General features: G+C 45.8%; 1 protein-coding gene, 24 non-coding genes and 3 pseudogenes across 25 annotated transcripts; 10 read left to right on the forward strand and 18 right to left on the reverse strand.

The window, feature by feature from the left end:
- The first annotated feature begins 3,149 nt into the window (after nucleotides 1-3,149).
- On the forward strand, nucleotides 3,150-5,836 carry LOC124292049 (extensin-like). Its single transcript, XM_046729121.1, has 2 exons — nucleotides 3,150-3,154; nucleotides 3,412-5,836. Exons 1-2 carry the CDS (start codon nucleotides 3,150-3,152, stop codon nucleotides 5,834-5,836), a joined length of 2,430 nt encoding a protein of 809 aa, XP_046585077.1.
- A 3,080-nt stretch (nucleotides 5,837-8,916) lies between these two features.
- LOC124292067 lies at nucleotides 8,917-9,134 on the forward strand. The gene has a single exon (XR_006902352.1). It is a non-coding gene; the product is annotated as a small nucleolar RNA U3 (small nucleolar RNA).
- Nucleotides 9,135-9,288: 154 nt separating this feature from the next.
- Trnav-cac lies at nucleotides 9,289-9,361 on the reverse strand. Its single transcript has one exon. It is a non-coding gene; the product is annotated as a tRNA-Val (tRNA).
- A 225-nt stretch (nucleotides 9,362-9,586) lies between these two features.
- Trnav-aac lies at nucleotides 9,587-9,659 on the reverse strand. Its single transcript has one exon. It is a non-coding gene; the product is annotated as a tRNA-Val (tRNA).
- A 537-nt stretch (nucleotides 9,660-10,196) lies between these two features.
- LOC124292072 lies at nucleotides 10,197-10,414 on the forward strand. Its single transcript, XR_006902357.1, has one exon. It is a non-coding gene; the product is annotated as a small nucleolar RNA U3 (small nucleolar RNA).
- A 154-nt stretch (nucleotides 10,415-10,568) lies between these two features.
- Trnav-cac lies at nucleotides 10,569-10,641 on the reverse strand. The gene has a single exon. It is a non-coding gene; the product is annotated as a tRNA-Val (tRNA).
- Nucleotides 10,642-10,874: 233 nt separating this feature from the next.
- On the reverse strand, nucleotides 10,875-10,947 carry Trnav-aac. Its single transcript has one exon. It is a non-coding gene; the product is annotated as a tRNA-Val (tRNA).
- Nucleotides 10,948-11,486: 539 nt separating this feature from the next.
- LOC124292064 lies at nucleotides 11,487-11,692 on the forward strand (annotated as a pseudogene).
- Nucleotides 11,693-11,846: 154 nt separating this feature from the next.
- On the reverse strand, nucleotides 11,847-11,919 carry Trnav-cac. Its single transcript has one exon. It is a non-coding gene; the product is annotated as a tRNA-Val (tRNA).
- Nucleotides 11,920-12,144: 225 nt separating this feature from the next.
- Trnav-aac lies at nucleotides 12,145-12,217 on the reverse strand. The gene has a single exon. It is a non-coding gene; the product is annotated as a tRNA-Val (tRNA).
- A 536-nt stretch (nucleotides 12,218-12,753) lies between these two features.
- On the forward strand, nucleotides 12,754-12,973 carry LOC124292069. Its single transcript, XR_006902354.1, has one exon. It is a non-coding gene; the product is annotated as a small nucleolar RNA U3 (small nucleolar RNA).
- A 152-nt stretch (nucleotides 12,974-13,125) lies between these two features.
- On the reverse strand, nucleotides 13,126-13,198 carry Trnav-cac. Its single transcript has one exon. It is a non-coding gene; the product is annotated as a tRNA-Val (tRNA).
- Nucleotides 13,199-13,428: 230 nt separating this feature from the next.
- On the reverse strand, nucleotides 13,429-13,501 carry Trnav-aac. The gene has a single exon. It is a non-coding gene; the product is annotated as a tRNA-Val (tRNA).
- Nucleotides 13,502-14,025: 524 nt separating this feature from the next.
- Nucleotides 14,026-14,214, forward strand: LOC124292066 (annotated as a pseudogene).
- Nucleotides 14,215-14,372: 158 nt separating this feature from the next.
- Trnav-cac lies at nucleotides 14,373-14,445 on the reverse strand. Its single transcript has one exon. It is a non-coding gene; the product is annotated as a tRNA-Val (tRNA).
- A 229-nt stretch (nucleotides 14,446-14,674) lies between these two features.
- On the reverse strand, nucleotides 14,675-14,747 carry Trnav-aac. The gene has a single exon. It is a non-coding gene; the product is annotated as a tRNA-Val (tRNA).
- A 524-nt stretch (nucleotides 14,748-15,271) lies between these two features.
- On the forward strand, nucleotides 15,272-15,460 carry LOC124292065 (annotated as a pseudogene).
- A 159-nt stretch (nucleotides 15,461-15,619) lies between these two features.
- Nucleotides 15,620-15,692, reverse strand: Trnav-cac. The gene has a single exon. It is a non-coding gene; the product is annotated as a tRNA-Val (tRNA).
- A 226-nt stretch (nucleotides 15,693-15,918) lies between these two features.
- Trnav-aac lies at nucleotides 15,919-15,991 on the reverse strand. The gene has a single exon. It is a non-coding gene; the product is annotated as a tRNA-Val (tRNA).
- A 524-nt stretch (nucleotides 15,992-16,515) lies between these two features.
- LOC124292061 lies at nucleotides 16,516-16,735 on the forward strand. Its single transcript, XR_006902349.1, has one exon. It is a non-coding gene; the product is annotated as a small nucleolar RNA U3 (small nucleolar RNA).
- A 152-nt stretch (nucleotides 16,736-16,887) lies between these two features.
- On the reverse strand, nucleotides 16,888-16,960 carry Trnav-cac. Its single transcript has one exon. It is a non-coding gene; the product is annotated as a tRNA-Val (tRNA).
- A 230-nt stretch (nucleotides 16,961-17,190) lies between these two features.
- Nucleotides 17,191-17,263, reverse strand: Trnav-aac. The gene has a single exon. It is a non-coding gene; the product is annotated as a tRNA-Val (tRNA).
- A 524-nt stretch (nucleotides 17,264-17,787) lies between these two features.
- On the forward strand, nucleotides 17,788-18,009 carry LOC124292071. Its single transcript, XR_006902356.1, has one exon. It is a non-coding gene; the product is annotated as a small nucleolar RNA U3 (small nucleolar RNA).
- A 154-nt stretch (nucleotides 18,010-18,163) lies between these two features.
- Trnav-cac lies at nucleotides 18,164-18,236 on the reverse strand. The gene has a single exon. It is a non-coding gene; the product is annotated as a tRNA-Val (tRNA).
- A 231-nt stretch (nucleotides 18,237-18,467) lies between these two features.
- Trnav-aac lies at nucleotides 18,468-18,540 on the reverse strand. Its single transcript has one exon. It is a non-coding gene; the product is annotated as a tRNA-Val (tRNA).
- Nucleotides 18,541-19,064: 524 nt separating this feature from the next.
- LOC124292070 lies at nucleotides 19,065-19,285 on the forward strand. The gene has a single exon (XR_006902355.1). It is a non-coding gene; the product is annotated as a small nucleolar RNA U3 (small nucleolar RNA).
- A 155-nt stretch (nucleotides 19,286-19,440) lies between these two features.
- On the reverse strand, nucleotides 19,441-19,513 carry Trnav-cac. Its single transcript has one exon. It is a non-coding gene; the product is annotated as a tRNA-Val (tRNA).
- Nucleotides 19,514-19,742: 229 nt separating this feature from the next.
- Nucleotides 19,743-19,815, reverse strand: Trnav-aac. Its single transcript has one exon. It is a non-coding gene; the product is annotated as a tRNA-Val (tRNA).
- Nucleotides 19,816-20,257: the final 442 nt, after the last annotated feature.

Below are 20,257 nucleotides of genomic sequence, written 5' to 3' on the forward strand. Positions count from 1 at the left end.
GGGCGAAGATGGTAGTAGAAGAAACGAGCCATGCCATCATGTCGTTTAAGATATGCTGTTTGTCCCAAGGAAGGACAACCACTGAATAGGCTTTGGACACTCTCTGTGAATTCATTGCACAATCGACATTTCATGTTATTATGTTTTTAAGAATCATATTTTGGCGATTGCGAGTGGTAAGTGACCTGTCCTGGGCAGCAAAAAGGAAGACGGCGTCTGTTTCACTTTGAAGACCAGCTGACTTGATCCAGTCGAAGGACTCGGTTGCATTGCTATTCTGTTCGACACATGGCATATATAGTGTACTTGTGATGAAAGTGAGGTTTTAAAGGTGAGGTCCGTGCACATGTTCAGAGTCGTGTTATGGATGGAAGTAGGAGTCAAAGCTACGGGTATGGCGAAGAGGGTAGTAGAAGCAACGAGCCATACCATCGTGTCGTTTAAGATATGATGTTTGTGCCAAGGAAGGGCATCCAGTGAAAACGTGTTTAACATTCTCAACTAATTATCACAATTATTGGTAAGCGAGAGAACTCGTCATTGAGCAGCGTTTTAATATTTTGCGTTGCGTGCACAAGTGTTTTGAAGCATGCATTCTGTGGAGGAATTTGAGTACCTCCTTTAGGTAAATATTAAAGTATAAAAAGATTATTACCGTACACATACCCTTTGCCACCACAAGTTATGGGTATTTCAGGTACTTGGTGAATTAGTGATCTACCAATCACTGACAACATTGTCTTTTCATTTTCACGTCTGGAGTGTCTCTGGGACTCTTGGTTATACCTTTCGTAAATCAGATACCTTCCATTCAGTGTCTTCAGGAAACATCTTCCAATCCCTGTTATGTGTACCCCATAATCAGCATTGTTGTTTAAACCTTTGCTGATTTAACTCTGTGTAGTGTGACATAATACCACGTCTTCCATGTATCTAACTCTGTGAAGTGTGACATAATACCACGTCTTCCATGTATCTAACTCTGTGAAGTGTGACATAATACCACGTCTTCCATGTATCTAACTCTGTGAAGTGTGACATAATACCACGTCTTCCATGTATCTAACTCTGTGAAGTGTGACATAATACCACGTCTTCCATGTATCTAACTCTGTGAAGTGTGACATAATACCACGTCTTCCATGTATCTAACTCTGTGAAGTGTGACATAATACCACGTCTTCCATGTATCTAACTCTGTGAAGTGTGACATAATACCACGTCTTCCATGTATCTAACTCTGTGAAGTGTGACATAATACCACGTCTTCCATGTATCTAACTCTGTGAAGTGTGACATAATACCACGTCTTCCATGTATCTAACTCTGTGAAGTGTGACATAATACCACGTCTTCCATGTATCTAACTCTGTGAAGTGTGACATAATACCACGTCTTCCATGTATCTAACTCTGTGAAGTGTGACATAATACCACGTCTTCCATGTATCTAACTCTGTGAAGTGTGACATAATACCACGTCTTCCATGTATCTAACTCTGTGAAGTGTGACATAATACCACGTCTTCCATGTATCTAACTCTGTGAAGTGTGACATAATACCACGTCTTCCATGTATCTAACTCTGTGTAGTGTGACATAATACCACGTCTTCCATGTATCTAACTCTGTGAAGTGTGACATAATACCACGTCTTCCATGTATCTAACTCTGTGAAGTGTGACATAATACCACGTCTTCCATGTATCTAACTCTGTGTGAAGTGACATAATACCACGTCTTCCATGTATCTAACTCTGTGTAGTGTGACATAATACCACGTCTTCCATGTATCTAACTCTGTGGTACGTGTGACATAATACCACTGTCTTCCATGTATCTAACTCTGTGTAGTGTGACATAATACCACGTCTTCCACGTATCTAACTCTGTGTAGTGTGACATAATACCATCGCTCCTATGTATCTAACTCTGTGTGAGTGTGACATAATACCACGTCTTCCATGTATCCTCTGTGTATGTGACATCTTCCATGTATCTAACTCTGTGAAGTGTGACATAATACCACGTCTTCCATGTATCTAACTCTGTGAAGTGTGACATAATACCACGTCTTCCATGTATCTAACTCTCAGAAGTGTGACATAATACCACGTCTTCCCATGTATCTAACTCTGTGTGAAGTGTGACATAATACCACGTCTTCCATGTATCTAACTCTGTGAAGTGTGACATAATACCACGTCTTCCATGTATCTAACTCTGTGAAGTGTGACATAATACCACGTCTTCCATGTATTTACTCTGTGAAGTGTGACATAATACCACGTCTTCCATGTATCTAACTCTGTGTAGTGTGACATAATACCACGTCTTCCATGTATCTAACTCTGTGAAGTGTGACATAATACTCACGTCTTCCATGTATCTAACTCTGTGAAGTGTGACATAATACCACGTCTTCCATGTCTAACTCCATAATACCATCGTATGTATCTAACTCTGTGAAGTGTGACATAATACCACGTCTTCCATGTATCTAACTCTGGTCGCGAGTGTGACATAATACCACGTCTCCATGTATCTAACTCTGTCTTCCATGTATCTAACTCTCAGAAGTGACATAATACCACGTCTTCCATGTATCTAACTCTGTGAAGTGTGACATAATACCACGTCTTCCATGTATCTAACTCTGTGAAGTGTGACATAATACCACGTCTTCCATGTATCTAACTCTGTGAAGTGTGACATAATACCACGTCTTCCATGTATCTAACTCTGTGAAGTGTGACATAATACCACTAACTTCTGTAGTCTTTCCATGTATCTAACTCTGTGAAGTGTGACATAATACTACGTCTTCCATGTATCTAACTCTGTGAACTGTGACATAATACCACGTATTCCATGTATCTAACTCTGTGAAGTGTGACATAATACCACGTCTTCCATGTATCTAACTCTGTGTACGTGTGTTGATCAACACATAAAAAACGACATTGCTATTTGCTTCATTTCAAATACTTGGGAAGGAGATATTCATCTTTGATAGATCAAAGATTAATTTGACGAAATGATGGCATTGACGTGATCTTGACATAATAGAGATATTAACAACAAAAGAGAGACTTAAATCTGTTTGTGTAGACCAAGTCCCTCTGTCGTTTAGAGTCTATCGTCAGCAAAATGCAGTAAACATATGAGGATCTATTTATTTGGATGAACTAATCAGCCAGTGAGAAATGAGTAAATTCATCACTGTCAGGGTGTTTCCATATCTATAGTGTTCTGATTCTAAGCCTGCTATGAAATATGAAACCGATCGTTTTGTATACAAATATTCAAAAATGTGTTTATGTATGAATGATATTCGTTTGACAATCACCTTTTGAGACTGGACAACCATTCATAACTGAACTGAGAAGCCCACATTTCTGCGTGTCGAAAGTTTGCACTTGAGTGCCACCTCACCACCACCCACCGCCATCCCCTGCTCCCACCCTCACACCGGCTTCACATCCAGTCTCACGCCATCCCCTGCTCCCACTCTCACACCGGCTTCACATCCAGTCTCACGCCATCCCCTGCTCCCACCCTCCCACCGGCCTCAAGTCCACGCTCACTACGGCGTCACGTCCACTCTCACCGCCATCGCCTGCTCCCACCCTCACCCGGGCTCAAGTCCACCCTCACCGCCATCCCCTGCTCCCAACCTCACCCCACCCTCACGTCCACCCTCACCGCCATCCCCTGCTCCCACCCTCAACCTGGTTTCACGTCCACCCTCACCACTGCGTCACGTCCATTCTCACCGCCATCCCTTGCTCCCACCCTCACACCGGCCTCACGTCCACCCTCACCGCCATCGCCTGCTCCCACCCTCACACCGGCCTCACGTCCACCCTCACCCCGGCCTCACGTTCACCCTCACCGCCATCCCCTGCTCCCACCCTCACACCGGCCTCACGTCCACCCTCACCCCGGCCTCACGTCCACCCTCACCGCCATCCCCTGCTCCCACCCTCACACCGGCCTCACGTCTGCCCTCACCGCCATCCCCTGCTCCCACTCTCACCCCGGCCTCACGTCCACCCTCACCGCCATCCCCTGCTCCCACTCTCACCCTGGCCTCAAGTCCACCCTCACCGCAATTCCCTGCTCCCACCCTCAACTTGGTCTCACGTCCACCCTCACCACGGCGTCACGTCCACTCTCAACCCGGCCTCACGTCCACCCTCATCAGGCATCCCCTGCTCCCACCCTCACCCCGGCCTCACGTCCATCCTAACCACCATCCCCTGCTCCCACCCTCACCCCGGCCTCACGTCCACCCTCACCGCCATCGCCTGCTCCCACCCTCACCTGCCTCAAGTCCACCCTCACCGCCATCCCCTGCTCCCACTCCTCACCCCCAGCCTCACGCCTCACCCTCACCGCCATCCCCTGCTCCCAACCTCACCCCACCCTCACGTCCACCCTCACCTCCATCCCCTTGTTCCCCCTGGCCTTGTGCCCTACCCTCACCCCACCCTCACGCACCCTCACCTCCATCCCCTGCCCTCCCACCCCCTCACCCCACCCTCACGTCCACCCCTCACCTCCATCCCCTTGTTCCCACCCTCACCCCACCCTCACGTCCACCCTCACCTCCATCCCCTTGTTCCCACCCTCACCCCACCCTCACGTCCACCCTCACCTCCATCCCCTGCTCCTACCCTCACCCCGGGCCTCACGTCCACCCTCACCGCCATCCCCTGCTCCCCACCCTCACCCCGGCCTCACGCTCACCCTCACCGCCATCCGCTCCCACCCCACCCTGGCCTCACGTCCACCCTCACGTCCATCCCCTGCGCCCCTCACCTCCATCCACCCCTCTGGCATCCCACTCCCCTCACCCCGGCCTCACGTCCACCCCTCACCTCCACCCCTGCCCCACTCTCACCTGCCTCGGCCCACGTCCACCCTCACCTCCATCCCCTGCTCCCACCCTCACCCCTGGCCTCCGTCCACCCTCACCGCCATCCCCCTGCTCCCACCCCTCACCCCGGCCTCACGTCCACCCTCACCCCACTTCACTCCCACGCCACCCTCACCGGCATCCCCTGCGCCTCACGTCCACCCCCTCACCGGGCATCCCCTGCCCCACCCTCACCCCTGGCCTCACGTCCACCCTCACCTCCATCCCCTGGTGCCCACTCTCTCCCCCTGGCCTCACGTCCACCCTCCCGTCCCCTGTTCACCCTCACCCCTCCCGGCCCTCACCCCCCAGCCTCCACCCTCACCGCCATCCCCTGCCTCAAGCTGCGCCCACTCCCTCACCCCAGCCCCACGTCCACCCCTCACCGCCATCCCCTTGCTCCCACCCTCACCCTGGCCCCTCACGTCCACCCTCACCGCCATCCCCTGCGCCCACCTCACCCCGGCCTCACGTCCACCCTCACCTCCATCCCCTTGCTCCCACCCTAACCCTGGCCTCACGTCCACCCTCACCGCCATCCCCTGCGCCCACTCTCTCAAACCGGCCTCACGTCCACCCCTCACCGCCATCCCCTGCGCCCACCCTCTCACCCCACGTCCCCCCCACCATCACGTCCACCCACCCCTCACCCACCCTCACCTTCTCCCACCCTCACCCCGGCCTCACGTCCACCCTCACCTCCATCCCCTGCGCCCACTCTCACCCCGGCCTCACGTCCACCCTCACCTCCATCCCCTGCGCCCACTCTCACCCCAGCCTCACGTCCACCATCACCGCCATGCCCTTCTCCCACCCTCACCCCGACCTCACGTCAAAGCCAACTCATTATTACGAAAATCCTCCGGCAATGTCTATACCGTCATATCTAAACGCGAATTGTTTCTGGGGTTTATAGTCTCCCCTTCTCTCCGACCCCCTGTCACACGCGTAGTATGCAAACAACCAATACATCACACTTGATAAAAGAGATGTCAAACGTTAACCGTTAGGGCTATGTCACCCAAATGCCGCCATGTTGTACTTAAATGCTCGTTGTGTTTCGTCAAATAACGGCTTAGCAAGTTGGAGAGAGCGACCTTATATCTGCCATAAAGCATACACTACAAGCTTTAAAAAAATTGTTTACCGACTGGATTCTGCATAAAAGTCATAACTGTTTTCAGATGATTTCTTGCGAGGGTACCAACGGAGCAAGGTGTGATACATCACTCTGTAAGTGTGCATTTCTGAAATAGTCATCGCCGGATCATTGGTCAAGTTATTCGCATGCTGTACTTTTCAGCTGCACAGGCTTTAATTATGAACGGCGTGTATAAACATTGTGTATAATACATTGTGTTTTGTTCTACCCTCACCCCATTGACGCAAGATGAAGATATTTATATTCCTACGTCTGCGGTACTTAACAACAGTCACCAGGAGATGACATAGCACCCTGCCATCCCAACCCCTTTACACTGACACCCCACCTCAATGGGGTTTGGCTACTTATACCACACGTTGGGATACCTTCAGTTAAGAGAAGAAAACAATAATACCCTTCAGTATTTTTAAACATCCCAAATCATCAAGTAGCTTCAGATCACCGCTAGACTGATCTGTATAGCAAGTTTTATCAAGAAATGTTGTGGGGTTATGAAGTTATGCTCCGGTAAAGAGCAACGTCGTCATTTTCAGTAAATACAGGGAAAATATGACAAACACAAATCTCAAATCAAGCAAAGACGTTCGTTCAAGGAAAGGCGGATCAGTATAAATTGTTTTGCCAAGAAATATTCAACTTTTGAGAGATTCCGGAAACGGATATTTCAGTGTACATCGTCATAAAAAAATATAAGTGCTCCATGCTCTTTATGCGAGTTATTCCTTTAGCATCAGGTTATCCTTTGATAACTTACTCGGAGCTTAAAGTCAATATGAGATGCAACAGGAAACCAGTGTAGGGATTTATAGATACGAGTTATGTGATCTGAATAACTCGTATACACAATAACTTCGGTGACCTCAGTTGAACCAGACACCATATAATAGATCATATGGTCTCTGGTTGAACCGAGCGGTGTTTGGACAGAACCACTGGAGATAGGAACTATAGTAAGCAATACGATACCATGACTTTGTGGAATAATGTTTTCCTTTTCTCTCCTTAGTTTTACAAGCTACAGGGTTGCACTTGGATTGTACCAATCGACAATCATCGACCGTATGCACATACAATATTTGGACGAATGTACCTGATGTCTGAGGTACAGGTGGTGGAAGTGTATTTGAGGGCTAGAAATCGTGAATAGATCTGAATAACACAACCGAGAACACGTTTGTGACACGAGAGCAGGTCTCTAGAAGACAGTCGAGGTCGCGGGATCATGTACCTTCGAAAGAGTTATCAAGCTAAAAGTGAATACAACCAGATGTAGAGGGGTATGTATACACAGTATGTTTTTGACAACAGCAGATTAACATTAACAACAACATGTAATTGAATAACAACTGGTACATAATTATGAGAGGCCAGTGGGAGACTAAGAACAACAAATGAGACTGGGAATATATACCCCTCTACATCTGGTTGTATTCACTTTTAGCTTGATAACGATGTAAGAATCTACATCGAAAGGTCGCTCTTTGCAATAAATAAGAAGTTGTCATCCATAAAGTTGTATGTTTCAGTTTTGAGTCACCAACTTCTAGAATGCCCATCAAACAATTAATTAGAGTATAGATGAGAGTTGACAAAAACATCAGGCAATCCGCACTTACAGAGAATATATTAATATGACTTAACCAGACATACAATGTAGTTATTCGATGTTTTGTTTTGTTTAGTAAAATATTGAAGAATAAAAGCTGCTATTTTGTTATTTGGATGTGATAATGTCAATTTACACCAATACGAACTTAGTCGTGTCGAAATTTGAAGCTGAATATGTGCCCTACCAAGATCCCCGTACACCATGACATTAGGGGTGTTATCTTTTAAACCAGTAGCTAATTTAAGAAATTTTGGATGTACTCTTTCTATCATGTCAGTCTACTCATGTCCCCATATTTCACATCCATACATCAATATTGGTACTACTAATTTGTCAAATGCTGGAAGGAGCAGGCCCAGTGGCAATTTAACATTTCTAGCTCGTTTTAGTAGCGCTATTGATGCCTTCATACCGAGATCGGCTATGTGTTTAACAGCAAAATTCATACGACCATTTCTGTGTAGTAAAGTTCCCAGGTATTTATAAGTGTCTACAACTTCTATCTTATTATCATATAGTACAAACGATTTCATATAATTAGCTGCAGGTCCGGAACCAAAAACAATAATCTTAGTCCTACTAATATTTACTTTAAGTTTCCATGTGTCGCAATATACAACCAATGTATCCAGTGTATGTTGTAAATCAACATGAGTTTCAGCTAAGAGGACTGCATCGTGAGCATAAAGTAGAACTAACAATTTTAAGTAAATAATAAACTCATCATTATTTGATTCTAATTCAATAACAACACATGCTTGTTCTTCTAGGTGGGATTCTAGGTAATTTAGAAAAAGGGAAAGCAAAAGAGGAGACACGTTTTCTCCTTGCCTAACACCTGAAAGACAATCAAAGAAATCTGATTCTACCATAACGCAGGATGTATATGAAGCATTCTTACGTTCCAAAAGCATTGTTGCCATGCTTATCTAACACTGTTTCTATACTGAAGGACATAATATTGTGTGTTTAGTACGAGTTGCAAAGTAACATCCCGCAGACTTCAGCAGTTATATTCAAATGTTATTGCTGAATCAAAAACCTCTAGATTCTAGCAAAAAGGTAGAAAAAAGCTGGCTCAACTTCAAAGATTGTTTATTAAATCTTGTAATTGCGATTATTTTGGACAATGTTGTTTCTTATAATATAAGGAACAGTGAAACTTCCGGCTTATTCATATAAAGACTCTCTGTCAGGGTTAATCTCTTCCAGGGAACATTGCTTGACAATATTCTTTCTGGCACGGCAGTTCCTTTTATTTTATTAAAACTGTAAAACTGACAGTCTACCAAACCACGAGGACGATAGACAGCCTCTCTTTCTGAGCGCGAAGCCAACCAGGGTGAGTGCCATCTCAGGCAAGTAACCCTGGTTCTTGATGACCGTTCCTCTTCAGTCACATGTGGCAGAGTTGGAGGGAAGAGAGGCATTCTGAGTGGTTTGGCCAACCCCATTGTTTGTCGGCGGAAATGTCAATTAGCAAAACTAGTATAGACGTGAGTGTCAAGATTGACTACAGTGCTCAATTGCTGTGACGTCTGTCAGCAAAGAAGAATACCAAAATGACAATTCATGCAAGTGTAAAAAAGTATTAAGGTTCAGGCGAGGCTCGAACTCGCGGCCGTCTGCGTGTGAAGCAGACGTGATAACCACTACACCACTGAACCTCAGCTACGACAAGCAGGCGTATTTGACAAGACCTATACCTGCCGCTGACACTGACGCAGCACGGCAAGCTGAGGATATGCTGAGGGCCCACGTACATGTCTAAAAGGAGAGAAGTAAGATAGAATTGATCTGTAACAAGCCCGCTTCACCTGTGGTGGGTTACAAGCTGAGATAGAGGGATGTGCTTATTGCCCAAAAAATAATGCAACCCTTCAAAAAACATAAGGTTTTGGTGAGACTCGAACTCGCGGCCTTCTGCGTGTTAAGCAGACGTGATAACCACTACACCACGGAACCACATGCACACAATAGGAGAAACTAGCTAAATCTCTTCCAGGTGATATTGCTTGAGCGTATTCTTTTCCGGCACTGACTTTCCTTTTATTGGTTTGAACATAACATATCCAAAACACAACTTTGCACAATAGAAACATGAGTCGAAGCTTATTTGATCACAAATTGGGAGGCTAATTAAGGTGTAATGTTGTGCAATCACACAAAGTTTCCGTCTGCTTCTCCCAGCTTGGAAGTTAACACTGGAGCAGTCACAATCACAGTCACGGTCAATGGGAGCTAACCACCAAGACGTTGTAATCACAAAACAATTTACATCGACAAAACACCTGATCAGTTGACGTTGTCTGTCCTCTGTATGTTTTTACAGCTAATCACAAACGTGGAATGAATTCAAAGCGCGCACAGGTGGCCCTTTCTGTGACAGAATAACGTGGTGAAGATTTTTGCAAACGTTTACCAACAACGATACGGGCTATTGCATACCACACTGGCGCGCTTTTGAAAAGAAGTAGGTACAACGTCCGCCGTGGAGTAGTTAAGATCATACTTTTAGGATCATTTCTATAGTATGCATCGCCATGACTTCAGGTAAAACTGACAGTCTACCAAACCACGAGGACGATAGACAGCCTCTTTTCTGAGCGCGAAGCCAACCAGGGTGAGTGCCATCTCAGGCAAGTAACCCTGGTTCTTGATGACCGTTCCTCCCAGTCACATGTGGCAGAGTTGGAGGGAAGAGAGGCATTCTGAGTGGTTTGGCCAACCCCATTGTTTGTCCGCGGAAATGTCAATTAGCAAAACTAGTATAGACGTGAGTGTCAAGATTGACTACAGTGCTCAATTGCTGTGACGTCTGTCAGCAAAGAAGAATACCAAAATGACAATTCATGCAAGTGTAAAAAAGTATTAAGGTTCAGGCGAGGCTCGAACTCGCGGCCTTCTGCGTGTGAAGCAGACGTGATAACCACTACACCACTGAACCTCAGCTACGACAAGCAGGCGTATTTGACAAGACCTATACCTGCCGCTGACACTGACGCAGCACGGCAAGCTGAGGATATGCTGAGGGCCCACGTACATGTCTAAAAGGAGAGAAGTAAGATAGAATTGATCTGTAACAAGCCCGCTTCACCTGTGGTGGGTTACAAGCTGAGAAAGAGGGATGTGCTTATTGCCAAAAAAATAATGCAACCCTTCAAAAAAAAACTAAACATAAGGTTCCGGCGAGGCTCGAACTCGCGGCCTTCTGCGTGTTAAGCAGACGTGATAACCACTACACCACGGAACCACATGCACACAATAGGAGAAACTAGCTAAATCTCTTCCAGGTGATATTGCTTGAGCGTATTCTTTTTTGGCACTGACTTTCCTTTTATTGGTTTGAACATAACATATCCAAAACACAACTTTGCACAATAGAAACATGAGTCGAAGCTTATTTGATCACAAATTGGGAGGCTAATTAAGGTGTTATGTTGTGCAATCACACAAAGTTTCCGTCTGCTTCTCCCAGCTTGGAAGTTAACACTGGAGCAGTCACAATCACAGTCACGGTCAATGGGAGATAACCACCAAGACGTTGTAATCACAAAACAATTTACATCGACAAAACACCTGATCAGTTGACGTTGTCTGTCCTCTGTATGTTTTTTACAGCTAATCACAAACGTGGAATGAATTCAAAGCGCGCACAGGTGGCCCTGTCTGTGACAGAATAACGTGGTGAAGATTTTTGCAAACGTTTACCAACAACGATACGGGCTATTGCATACCACACTGGCGCGCTTTTTGAAAAGAAGTAGGTACAACGTCCGCCGTGGAGTAGTTAAGATCATACTTTTAGGGATCATTTCTATAGTATGCATCGCCATGACTTCAGGTAAAACTGACAGTCTACCAAACCACGAGGACGATAGACAGCCTCTCTTTCTGAGCGCGAAGCCAACCAGGGTGAGTGCCATCTCAGGCAAGTAACCCTGGTTCTTGATGTCACATGTGGCAGAGTTGGAGGGAAGAGAGGCATTCTGAGTGGTTTGGCCAACCCCATTGTTTGTCCGCGGAAATGTCAATTAGCAAAACTAGTATAGACGTGAGTGTCAAGATTGACTACAGTGCTCAATTGCTGTGACGCCTGTCAGCAAAGAAGAATACCAAAATGACAATTCATGCAAGTGTAAAAAAGTATTAAGGTTCAGGCGAGGCTCGAACTCGCGGCCTTCTGCGTGTGAAGCAGACGTGATAACCACTACACCACTGAACCTCAGCTACGACAAGCAGGCGTATTTGACAAGACCTATACCTGCCGCTGACACTGACGCAGCACGGCAAGCTGAGGATATGCTGAGGGCCCACGTACATGTCTAAAAGGAGAGAAGTAAGATAGAATTGATCTGTAACAAGCCCGCTTCACCTGTGGTGGGTTACAAGCTGAGAAAGAGGGATGTGCTTATTGCCCAAAAAATAATGCAACCCTTCAAAAAACATAAGGTTTCGGTGAGGCTCGAACTCGCGGCCTTCTGCGTGTTAAGCAGACGTGATAACCACTACACCACGGAACCACATGCACACAATAGGAGAAACTAGCTAAATCTCTTCCAGGTGATATTGCTTGAGCGTATTCTTTTCCGGCACTGACTTTCCTTTTATTGGTTTGAACATAACATATCCAAAACACAACTTTGCACAATAGAAACATGAGTCGAAGCTTATTTGATCACAAATTGGGAGGCTAATTAAGGTGTAATGTTGTGCAATCACACAAAGTTTCCGTCTGCTTCTCCCAGCTTGGAAGTTAACACTGGAGCAGTCACAATCACAGTCACGGTCAATGGGAGATAACCACCAAGACGTTGTAATCACAAAACAATTTACATCGACAAAACACCTGATCAGTTGACGTTGTCTGTCCTCTGTATGTTTTTACAGCTAATCACAAACGTGGAATGAATTCAAAGCGCGCACAGGTGGCCCTGTCTGTGACAGAATAACGTGGTGAAGATTTTGCAAACGTTTACCAACAACGATACGGGCTATTGCATACCACACTGGCGCGCTTTTGAAAAGAAGTAGGTACAACGTCCGCCGTGGAGTAGTTAAGATCATACTTTTAGGGATCATTTCTATAGTATGCATCGCCATGACTTCAGGTAAAACTGACAGTCTACCAAACCACGAGGACGATAGACAGCCTCTCTTTCTGAGCGCGAAGCCAACCAGGGTGAGTGCCATCTCAGGCAAGTAACCCTGGTTCTTGATGACCGTTCCTCCCAGTCACATGTGGCAGAGTTGGAGGGAAGAGAGGCATTCTGAGTGGTTTGGCCAACCCCATTGTTTGTCCGCGGAAATGTCAATTAGCAAAACTAGTATAGACGTGAGTGTCAAGATTGACTACAGTGCTCAATTGCTGTGACGTCTGTCAGCAAAGAAGAATACCAAAATGACAATTCATGCAAGTGTAAAAGTATTAAGGTTCAGGCGAGGCTCGAACTCGCGGCCTTCTGCGTGTGAAGCAGACGTGATAACCACTACACCACTGAACCCTCAGCTACCACAAGCAGGCGTATTTGACAAGACCTATACCTGCCGCTGACACTGACGCAGCACGGCAAGCTGAGGATATGCTGAGGGCCCACGTACATGTCTAAAAGGAGAGAAGTAAGATAGAATTGATCTGTAACAAGCCCGCTTCACCTGTGGTGGGTTACAAGCTGAGAAAGAGGGATGTGCTTATTGCCCAAAAAATAATGCAACCCTTCAAAAAAATAACATAAGGTTCCGGCGAGGCTCGAACTCGCGGCCTTCTGCGTGTTAAGCAGACGTGATAACCACTACACCACGGAACCACATGCACACAATAGGAGAAACTAGCTAAATCTCTTCCAGGTGATATTGCTTGAGCGTATTCTTTTCCGGCACTGACTTTCCTTTTATTGGTTTGAACATAACATATCCAAAACACAACTTTGCACAATAGAAACATGAGTCGAAGCTTATTTGATCACAAATTGGGAGGCTAATTAAGGTGTAATGTTGTGCAATCACACAAAGTTTCCGTCTGCTTCTCCCAGCTTGGAAGTTAACACTGGAGCAGTCACAATCACAGTCACGGTCAATGGGAGATAACCACCAATACGTTGTAATCACAAAACAATTTACATCGACAAAACACCTGATCAGTTGACGTTGTCTGTCCTCTGTATGTTTTTACAGCTAATCACAAACGTGGAATGAATTCAAAGCGCGCACAGGTGGCCCTGTCTGTGACAGAATAACGTGGTGAAGATTTTTGCAACGATACGGGCTATTGCATACCACACTGGCGCGCTTTTTGAAAAGAAGTAGGTACAACGTCCGCCGTGGAGTAGTTAAGATCATACTTTTAGGGATCATTTCTATAGTATGCATCGCCATGACTTCAGGTAAAACTGACAGTCTCTCTCTTTCTGAGCGCGAAGCCAACCAGGGTGAGTGCCATCTCAGGCAAGTAACCCTGGTTCTTGATGACCGTTCCTCCCAGTCACATGTGGCAGAGTTGGAGGGAAGAGAGGCATTCTGAGTGGTTTGGCCAACCCCATTGTTTGTCCGCGGAAATGTCAATTAGCAAAACTAGTATAGACGTGAGTGTCAAGATTGACTACAGTGCTCAATTGCTGTGACGTCTGTCAGCAAAGAAGAATACCAAAATGACAATTCATGCAAGTGTAAAAAGTATTAAGGTTCAGGCGAGGCTCGAACTCGCGGCCTTCTGCGTGTGAAGCAGACGTGATAACCACTACACCACTGAACCTCAGCTACCACAAGCAGGCGTATTTGAGAAGACCTATACCTGCCGCTGACACTGACGCAGCACGGCAAGCTGAGGATATGCTGAGGGCCCACGTACATGTCTAAAAGGAGAGAAGTAAGATAGAATTGATCTGTAACAAGCCCGCTTCACCTGTGGTGGGTTACAAGCTGAGAAAGAGGGATGTGCTTATTGCCCAAAAAATAATGCAACCCTTCAAAAACAAAACATAAGGTTCCGGCGAGGCTCGAACTCGCGGCCTTCTGCGTGTTAAGCAGACGTGATAACCACTACACCACGGAACCACATGCACACAATAGGAGAAACTAGCTAAATCTCTTCCAGGTGATATTGCTTTGAGCGTATTCTTTTTGGCACTGACTTTCCTTTTATTGGTTTGAACATAACATATCCAAAACACAACTTTGCACAATAGAAACATGAGTCGAAGCTTATTTGATCACAAATTGGGAGGCTAATTAAGGTGTAATGTTGTGCAATCACACAAAGTTTCCGTCTGCTTCTCCCAGCTTGGAAGTTAACACTGGAGCAGTCACAATCACAGTCACGGTCAATGGGAGATAACCACCAATACGTTGTAATCACAAAACAATTTACATCGACAAAACACCTGATCAGTTGACGTTGTCTGTCCTCTGTATGTTTTTACAGCTAATCACAAACGTGGAATGAATTCAAAGCGCGCACAGGTGGCCCTGTCTGTGACAGAATAACGTGGTGAAGATTTTTGCAACGATACGGGCTATTGCATACCACACTGGCGCGCTTTTTGAAAAGAAGTAGGTACAACGTCCGCCGTGGAGTAGTTAAGATCATACTTTTAGGGATCATTTCTATAGTATGCATCGCCATGACTTCAGGTAAAACTGACAGTCTCTCTCTTTCTGAGCGCGAAGCCAACCAGGGTGAGTGCCATCTCAGGCAAGTAACCCTGGTTCTTGATGACCGTTCCTCTCAGTCACATGTGGCAGAGTTGGAGGGAAGAGAGGCATTCTGAGTGGTTTGGCCAACCCCATTGTTTGTCCGCGGAAATGTCAATTAGCAAAACTAGTATAGACGTGAGTGTCAAGATTGACTACAGTGCTCAATTGCTGTGACGTCTGTCAGCAAAGAAGAATACCAAAATGACAATTCATGCAAGTGTAAAAAAGTATTAAGGTTCAGGCGAGGCTCGAACTCGCGGCCTTCTGCGTGTGAAGCAGACGTGATAACCACTACACCACTGAACCCTCAGCTACCACAAGCAGGCGTATTTGAGAAGACCTATACCTGCCGCTGACACTGACGCAGCACGGCAAGCTGAGGATATGCTGAGGGCCCACGTACATGTCTAAAAGGAGAGAAGTAAGATAGAATTGATCTGTAACAAGCCCGCTTCACCTGTGGTGGGTTACAAGCTGAGAAAGAGGGATGTGCTTATTGCCACAAAAATAATGCAACCCTTCAAAAAAAATAAGGTTCCGGCGAGGCTCGAACTCGCGGCCTTCTGCGTGTTAAGCAGACGTGATAACCACTACACCACGGAACCACATGCACACAATAGGAGAAACTAGCTAAATCTCTTCCAGGTGATATTGCTTGAGCGTATTCTTTTTTGGCACTGACTTTCCTTTTATTGGTTTGAACATAACATATCCAAAACACAACTTTGCACAATAGAAACATGAGTCGAAGCTTATTTGATCACAAATTGGGAGGCTAATTAAGGTGTAATGTTGTGCAATCACACAAAGTTTCCGTCTGCTTCTCCCAGCTTGGAAGTTAACACTGGAGCAGTCACAATCACAGTCACGGTCAATGGGAGATAACCACCAATACGTTGTAATCACAAAACAATTTACATCGACAAAACACCTGATCAGTTGACGTTGTCTGTCCTCTGTATGTTTTTACAGCTAATCACAAACGTGGAATGAATTCAAAGCGCGCACAGGTGGCCCTGTCTGTGACAGAATAACGTGGTGAAGATTTTTGCAACGATACGGGCTATTGCATACCACACTGGCGCGCTTTTTGAAAAGAAGTAGGTACAACGTCCGCCGTGGAGTAGTTAAGATCATACTTTTAGGGATCATTTCTATAGTATGCATCGCCATGACTTCAGGTAAAACTGACAGTCTACCAAACCACGAGGACGATAGACAGCCTCTCTTTCTGAGCGCGAAGCCAACCAGGGTGAGTGCCATCTCAGGCAAGTAACCCTGGTTCTTGATGACCGTTCCTCTCAGTCACATGTGGCAGAGTTGGAGGGAAGAGAGGCATTCTGAGTGGTTTGGCCAACCCCATTGTTTGTCCGCGGAAATGTCAATTAGCAAAACTAGTATAGACGTGAGTGTCAAGATTGACTACAGTGCTCAATTGCTGTGACGTCTGTCAGCAAAGAAGAATACCAAAATGACAATTCATGCAAGTGTAAAAGTATTAAGGTTCAGGCGAGGCTCGAACTCGCGGCCTTCTGCGTGTGAAGCAGACGTGATAACCACTACACCACTGAACCTCAGCTACCACAAGCAGGCGTATTTGAGAAGACCTATACCTGCCGCTGACACTGACGCAGCACGGCAAGCTGAGGATATGCTGAGGGCCCACGTACATGTCTAAAAGGAGAGAAGTAAGATAGAATTGATCTGTAACAAGCCCGCTTCACCTGTGGTGGGTTACAAGCTGAGAAAGAGGGATGTGCTTATTGCCAAAAAAATAATGCAACCCTTCAAAAACAAAAACATAAGGTTCCGGCGAGGCTCGAACTCGCGGCCTTCTGCGTGTTAAGCAGACGTGATAACCACTACACCACGGAACCACATGCACACAATAGGAGAAACTAGCTAAATCTCTTCCAGGTGATATTGCTTGAGCGTATTCTTTTTTGGCACTGACTTTCCTTTTATTGGTTTGAACATAACATATCCAAAACACAACTTTGCACAATAGAAACATGAGTCGAAGCTTATTTGATCACAAATTGGGAGGCTAATTAAGGTGTAATGTTGTGCAATCACACAAAGTTTCCGTCTGCTTCTCCCAGCTTGGAAGTTAACACTGGAGCAGTCACAATCACAGTCACGGTCAATGGGAGATAACCACCAATACGTTGTAATCACAAAACAATTTACATCGACAAAACACCTGATCAGTTGACGTTGTCTGTCCTCTGTATGTTTTTACAGCTAATCACAAACGTGGAATGAATTCAAAGCGCGCACAGGTGGCCCTGTCTGTGACAGAATAACGTGGTGAAGATTTTTGCAACGATACGGGCTATTGCATACCACACTGGCGCGCTTTTTGAAAAGAAGTAGGTACAACGTCCGCCGTGGAGTAGTTAAGATCATACTTTTAGGGATCATTTCTATAGTATGCATCGCCATGACTTCAGGTAAAACTGACAGTCTACCAAACCACGAGGACGATAGACAGCCTCTCTTTCTGAGCGCGAAAGCCAACCAGGGTGAGTGCCATCTCAGGCAAGTAACCCTGGTTCTTGATGACCGTTCCTCTCCAGTCACATGTGGCAGAGTTGGAGGGAAGAGAGGCATTCTGAGTGGTTTGGCCAACCCCATTGTTTGTCCGCGGAAATGTCAATTAGCAAAACTAGTATAGACGTGAGTGTCAAGATTGACTACAGTGCTCAATTGCTGTGACGTCTGTCAGCAAAGAAGAATACCAAAATGACAATTCATGCAAGTGTAAAAAAGTATTAAGGTTCAGGCGAGGCTCGAACTCGCGGCCTTCTGCGTGTGAAGCAGACGTGATAACCACTACACCACTGAACCTCAGCTACCACAAGCAGGCGTATTTGACAAGACCTATACCTGCCGCTGACACTGACGCAGCACGGCAAGCTGAGGATATGCTGAGGGCCCACGTACATGTCTAAAAGGAGAGAAGTAAGATAGAATTGATCTGTAACAAGCCCGCTTCACCTGTGGTGGGTTACAAGCTGAGAAAGAGGGATGTGCTTATTGCCCAAAAAATAATGCAACCCTTCAAAAAACAAAAACATAAGGTTCCGGCGAGGCTCGAACTCGCGGCCTTCTGCGTGTTAAGCAGACGTGATAACCACTACACCACGGAACCACATGCACACAATAGGAGAAACTAGCTAAATCTCTTCCAGGTGATATTGCTTGAGCGTATTCTTTTTTGGCACTGACTTTCCTTTTATTGGTTTGAACATAACATATCCAAAACACAACTTTGCACAATAGAAACATGAGTCGAAGCTTATTTGATCACAAATTGGGAGGCTAATTAAGGTGTAATGTTGTGCAATCACACAAAGTTTCCGTCTGCTTCTCCCAGCTTGGAAGTTAACACTGGAGCAGTCACAATCACAGTCACGGTCAATGGGAGATAACCACCAATACGTTGTAATCACAAAACAATTTACATCGACAAAACACCTGATCAGTTGACGTTGTCTGTCCTCTGTATGTTTTTACAGCTAATCACAAACGTGGAATGAATTCAAAGCGCGCACAGGTGGCCCTGTCTGTGACAGAATAACGTGGTGAAGATTTTTGCAACGATACGGGCTATTGCATACCACACTGGCGCGCTTTTTGAAAAGAAGTAGGTACAACGTCCGCCGTGGAGTAGTTAAGATCATACTTTTAGGGATCATTTCTATAGTATGCATCGCCATGACTTCAGGTAAAACTGACAGTCTACCAAACCACGAGGACGATAGACAGCCTCTCTTTCTGAGCGCGAAGCCAACCAGGGTGAGTGCCATCTCAGGCAAGTAACCCTGGTTCTTGATGACCGTTCCTCTCCAGTCACATGTGGCAGAGTTGGAGGGAAGAGAGGCATTCTGAGTGGTTTGGCCAACCCCATTGTTTGTCCGCGGAAATGTCAATTAGCAAAACTAGTATAGACGTGAGTGTCAAGATTGACTACAGTGCTCAATTGCTGTGACGTCTGTCAGCAAAGAAGAATACCAAAATGACAATTCATGCAAGTGTAAAAAAAGTATTAAGGTTCAGGCGAGGCTCGAACTCGCGGCCTTCTGCGTGTGAAGCAGACGTGATAACCACTACACCACTGAACCTCAGCTACGACAAGCAGGCGTATTTGACAAGACCTATACCTGCCGCTGACACTGACGCAGCACGGCAAGCTGAGGATATGCTGAGGGCCCACGTACATGTCTAAAAGGAGAGAAGTAAGATAGAATTGATCTGTAACAAGCCCGCTTCACCTGTGGTGGGTTACAAGCTGAGAAAGAGGGATGTGCTTATTGCCCAAAAAATAATGCAACCCTTCAAAAACAAAACATAAGGTTCCGGCGAGGCTCGAACTCGCGGCCTTCTGCGTGTTAAGCAGACGTGATAACCACTACACCACGGAACCACATGCACACAATAGGAGAAACTAGCTAAATCTCTTCCAGGTGATATTGCTTGAGCGTATTCTTTTTTGGCACTGACTTTCCTTTTATTGGTTTGAACATAACATATCCAAAACACAACTTTGCACAATAGAAACATGAGTCGAAGCTTATTTGATCACAAATTGGGAGGCTAATTAAGGTGTAATGTTGTGCAATCACACAAAGTTTCCGTCTGCTTCTCCCAGCTTGGAAGTTAACACTGGAGCAGTCACAATCACAGTCACGGTCAATGGGAGATAACCACCAATACGTTGTAATCACAAAACAATTTACATCGACAAAACACCTGATCAGTTGACGTTGTCTGTCCTCTGTATGTTTTTACAGCTAATCACAAACGTGGAATGAATTCAAAGCGCGCACAGGTGGCCCTGTCTGTGACAGAATAACGTGGTGAAGATT

The sequence above is a fragment of the Haliotis rubra genome, unplaced genomic scaffold, assembly GCF_003918875.1.
Source record: "Haliotis rubra isolate DU_JTF1 unplaced genomic scaffold, ASM391887v1 Scf506, whole genome shotgun sequence".
Lineage (NCBI taxonomy): Eukaryota > Metazoa > Mollusca > Gastropoda > Lepetellida > Haliotidae > Haliotis > Haliotis rubra.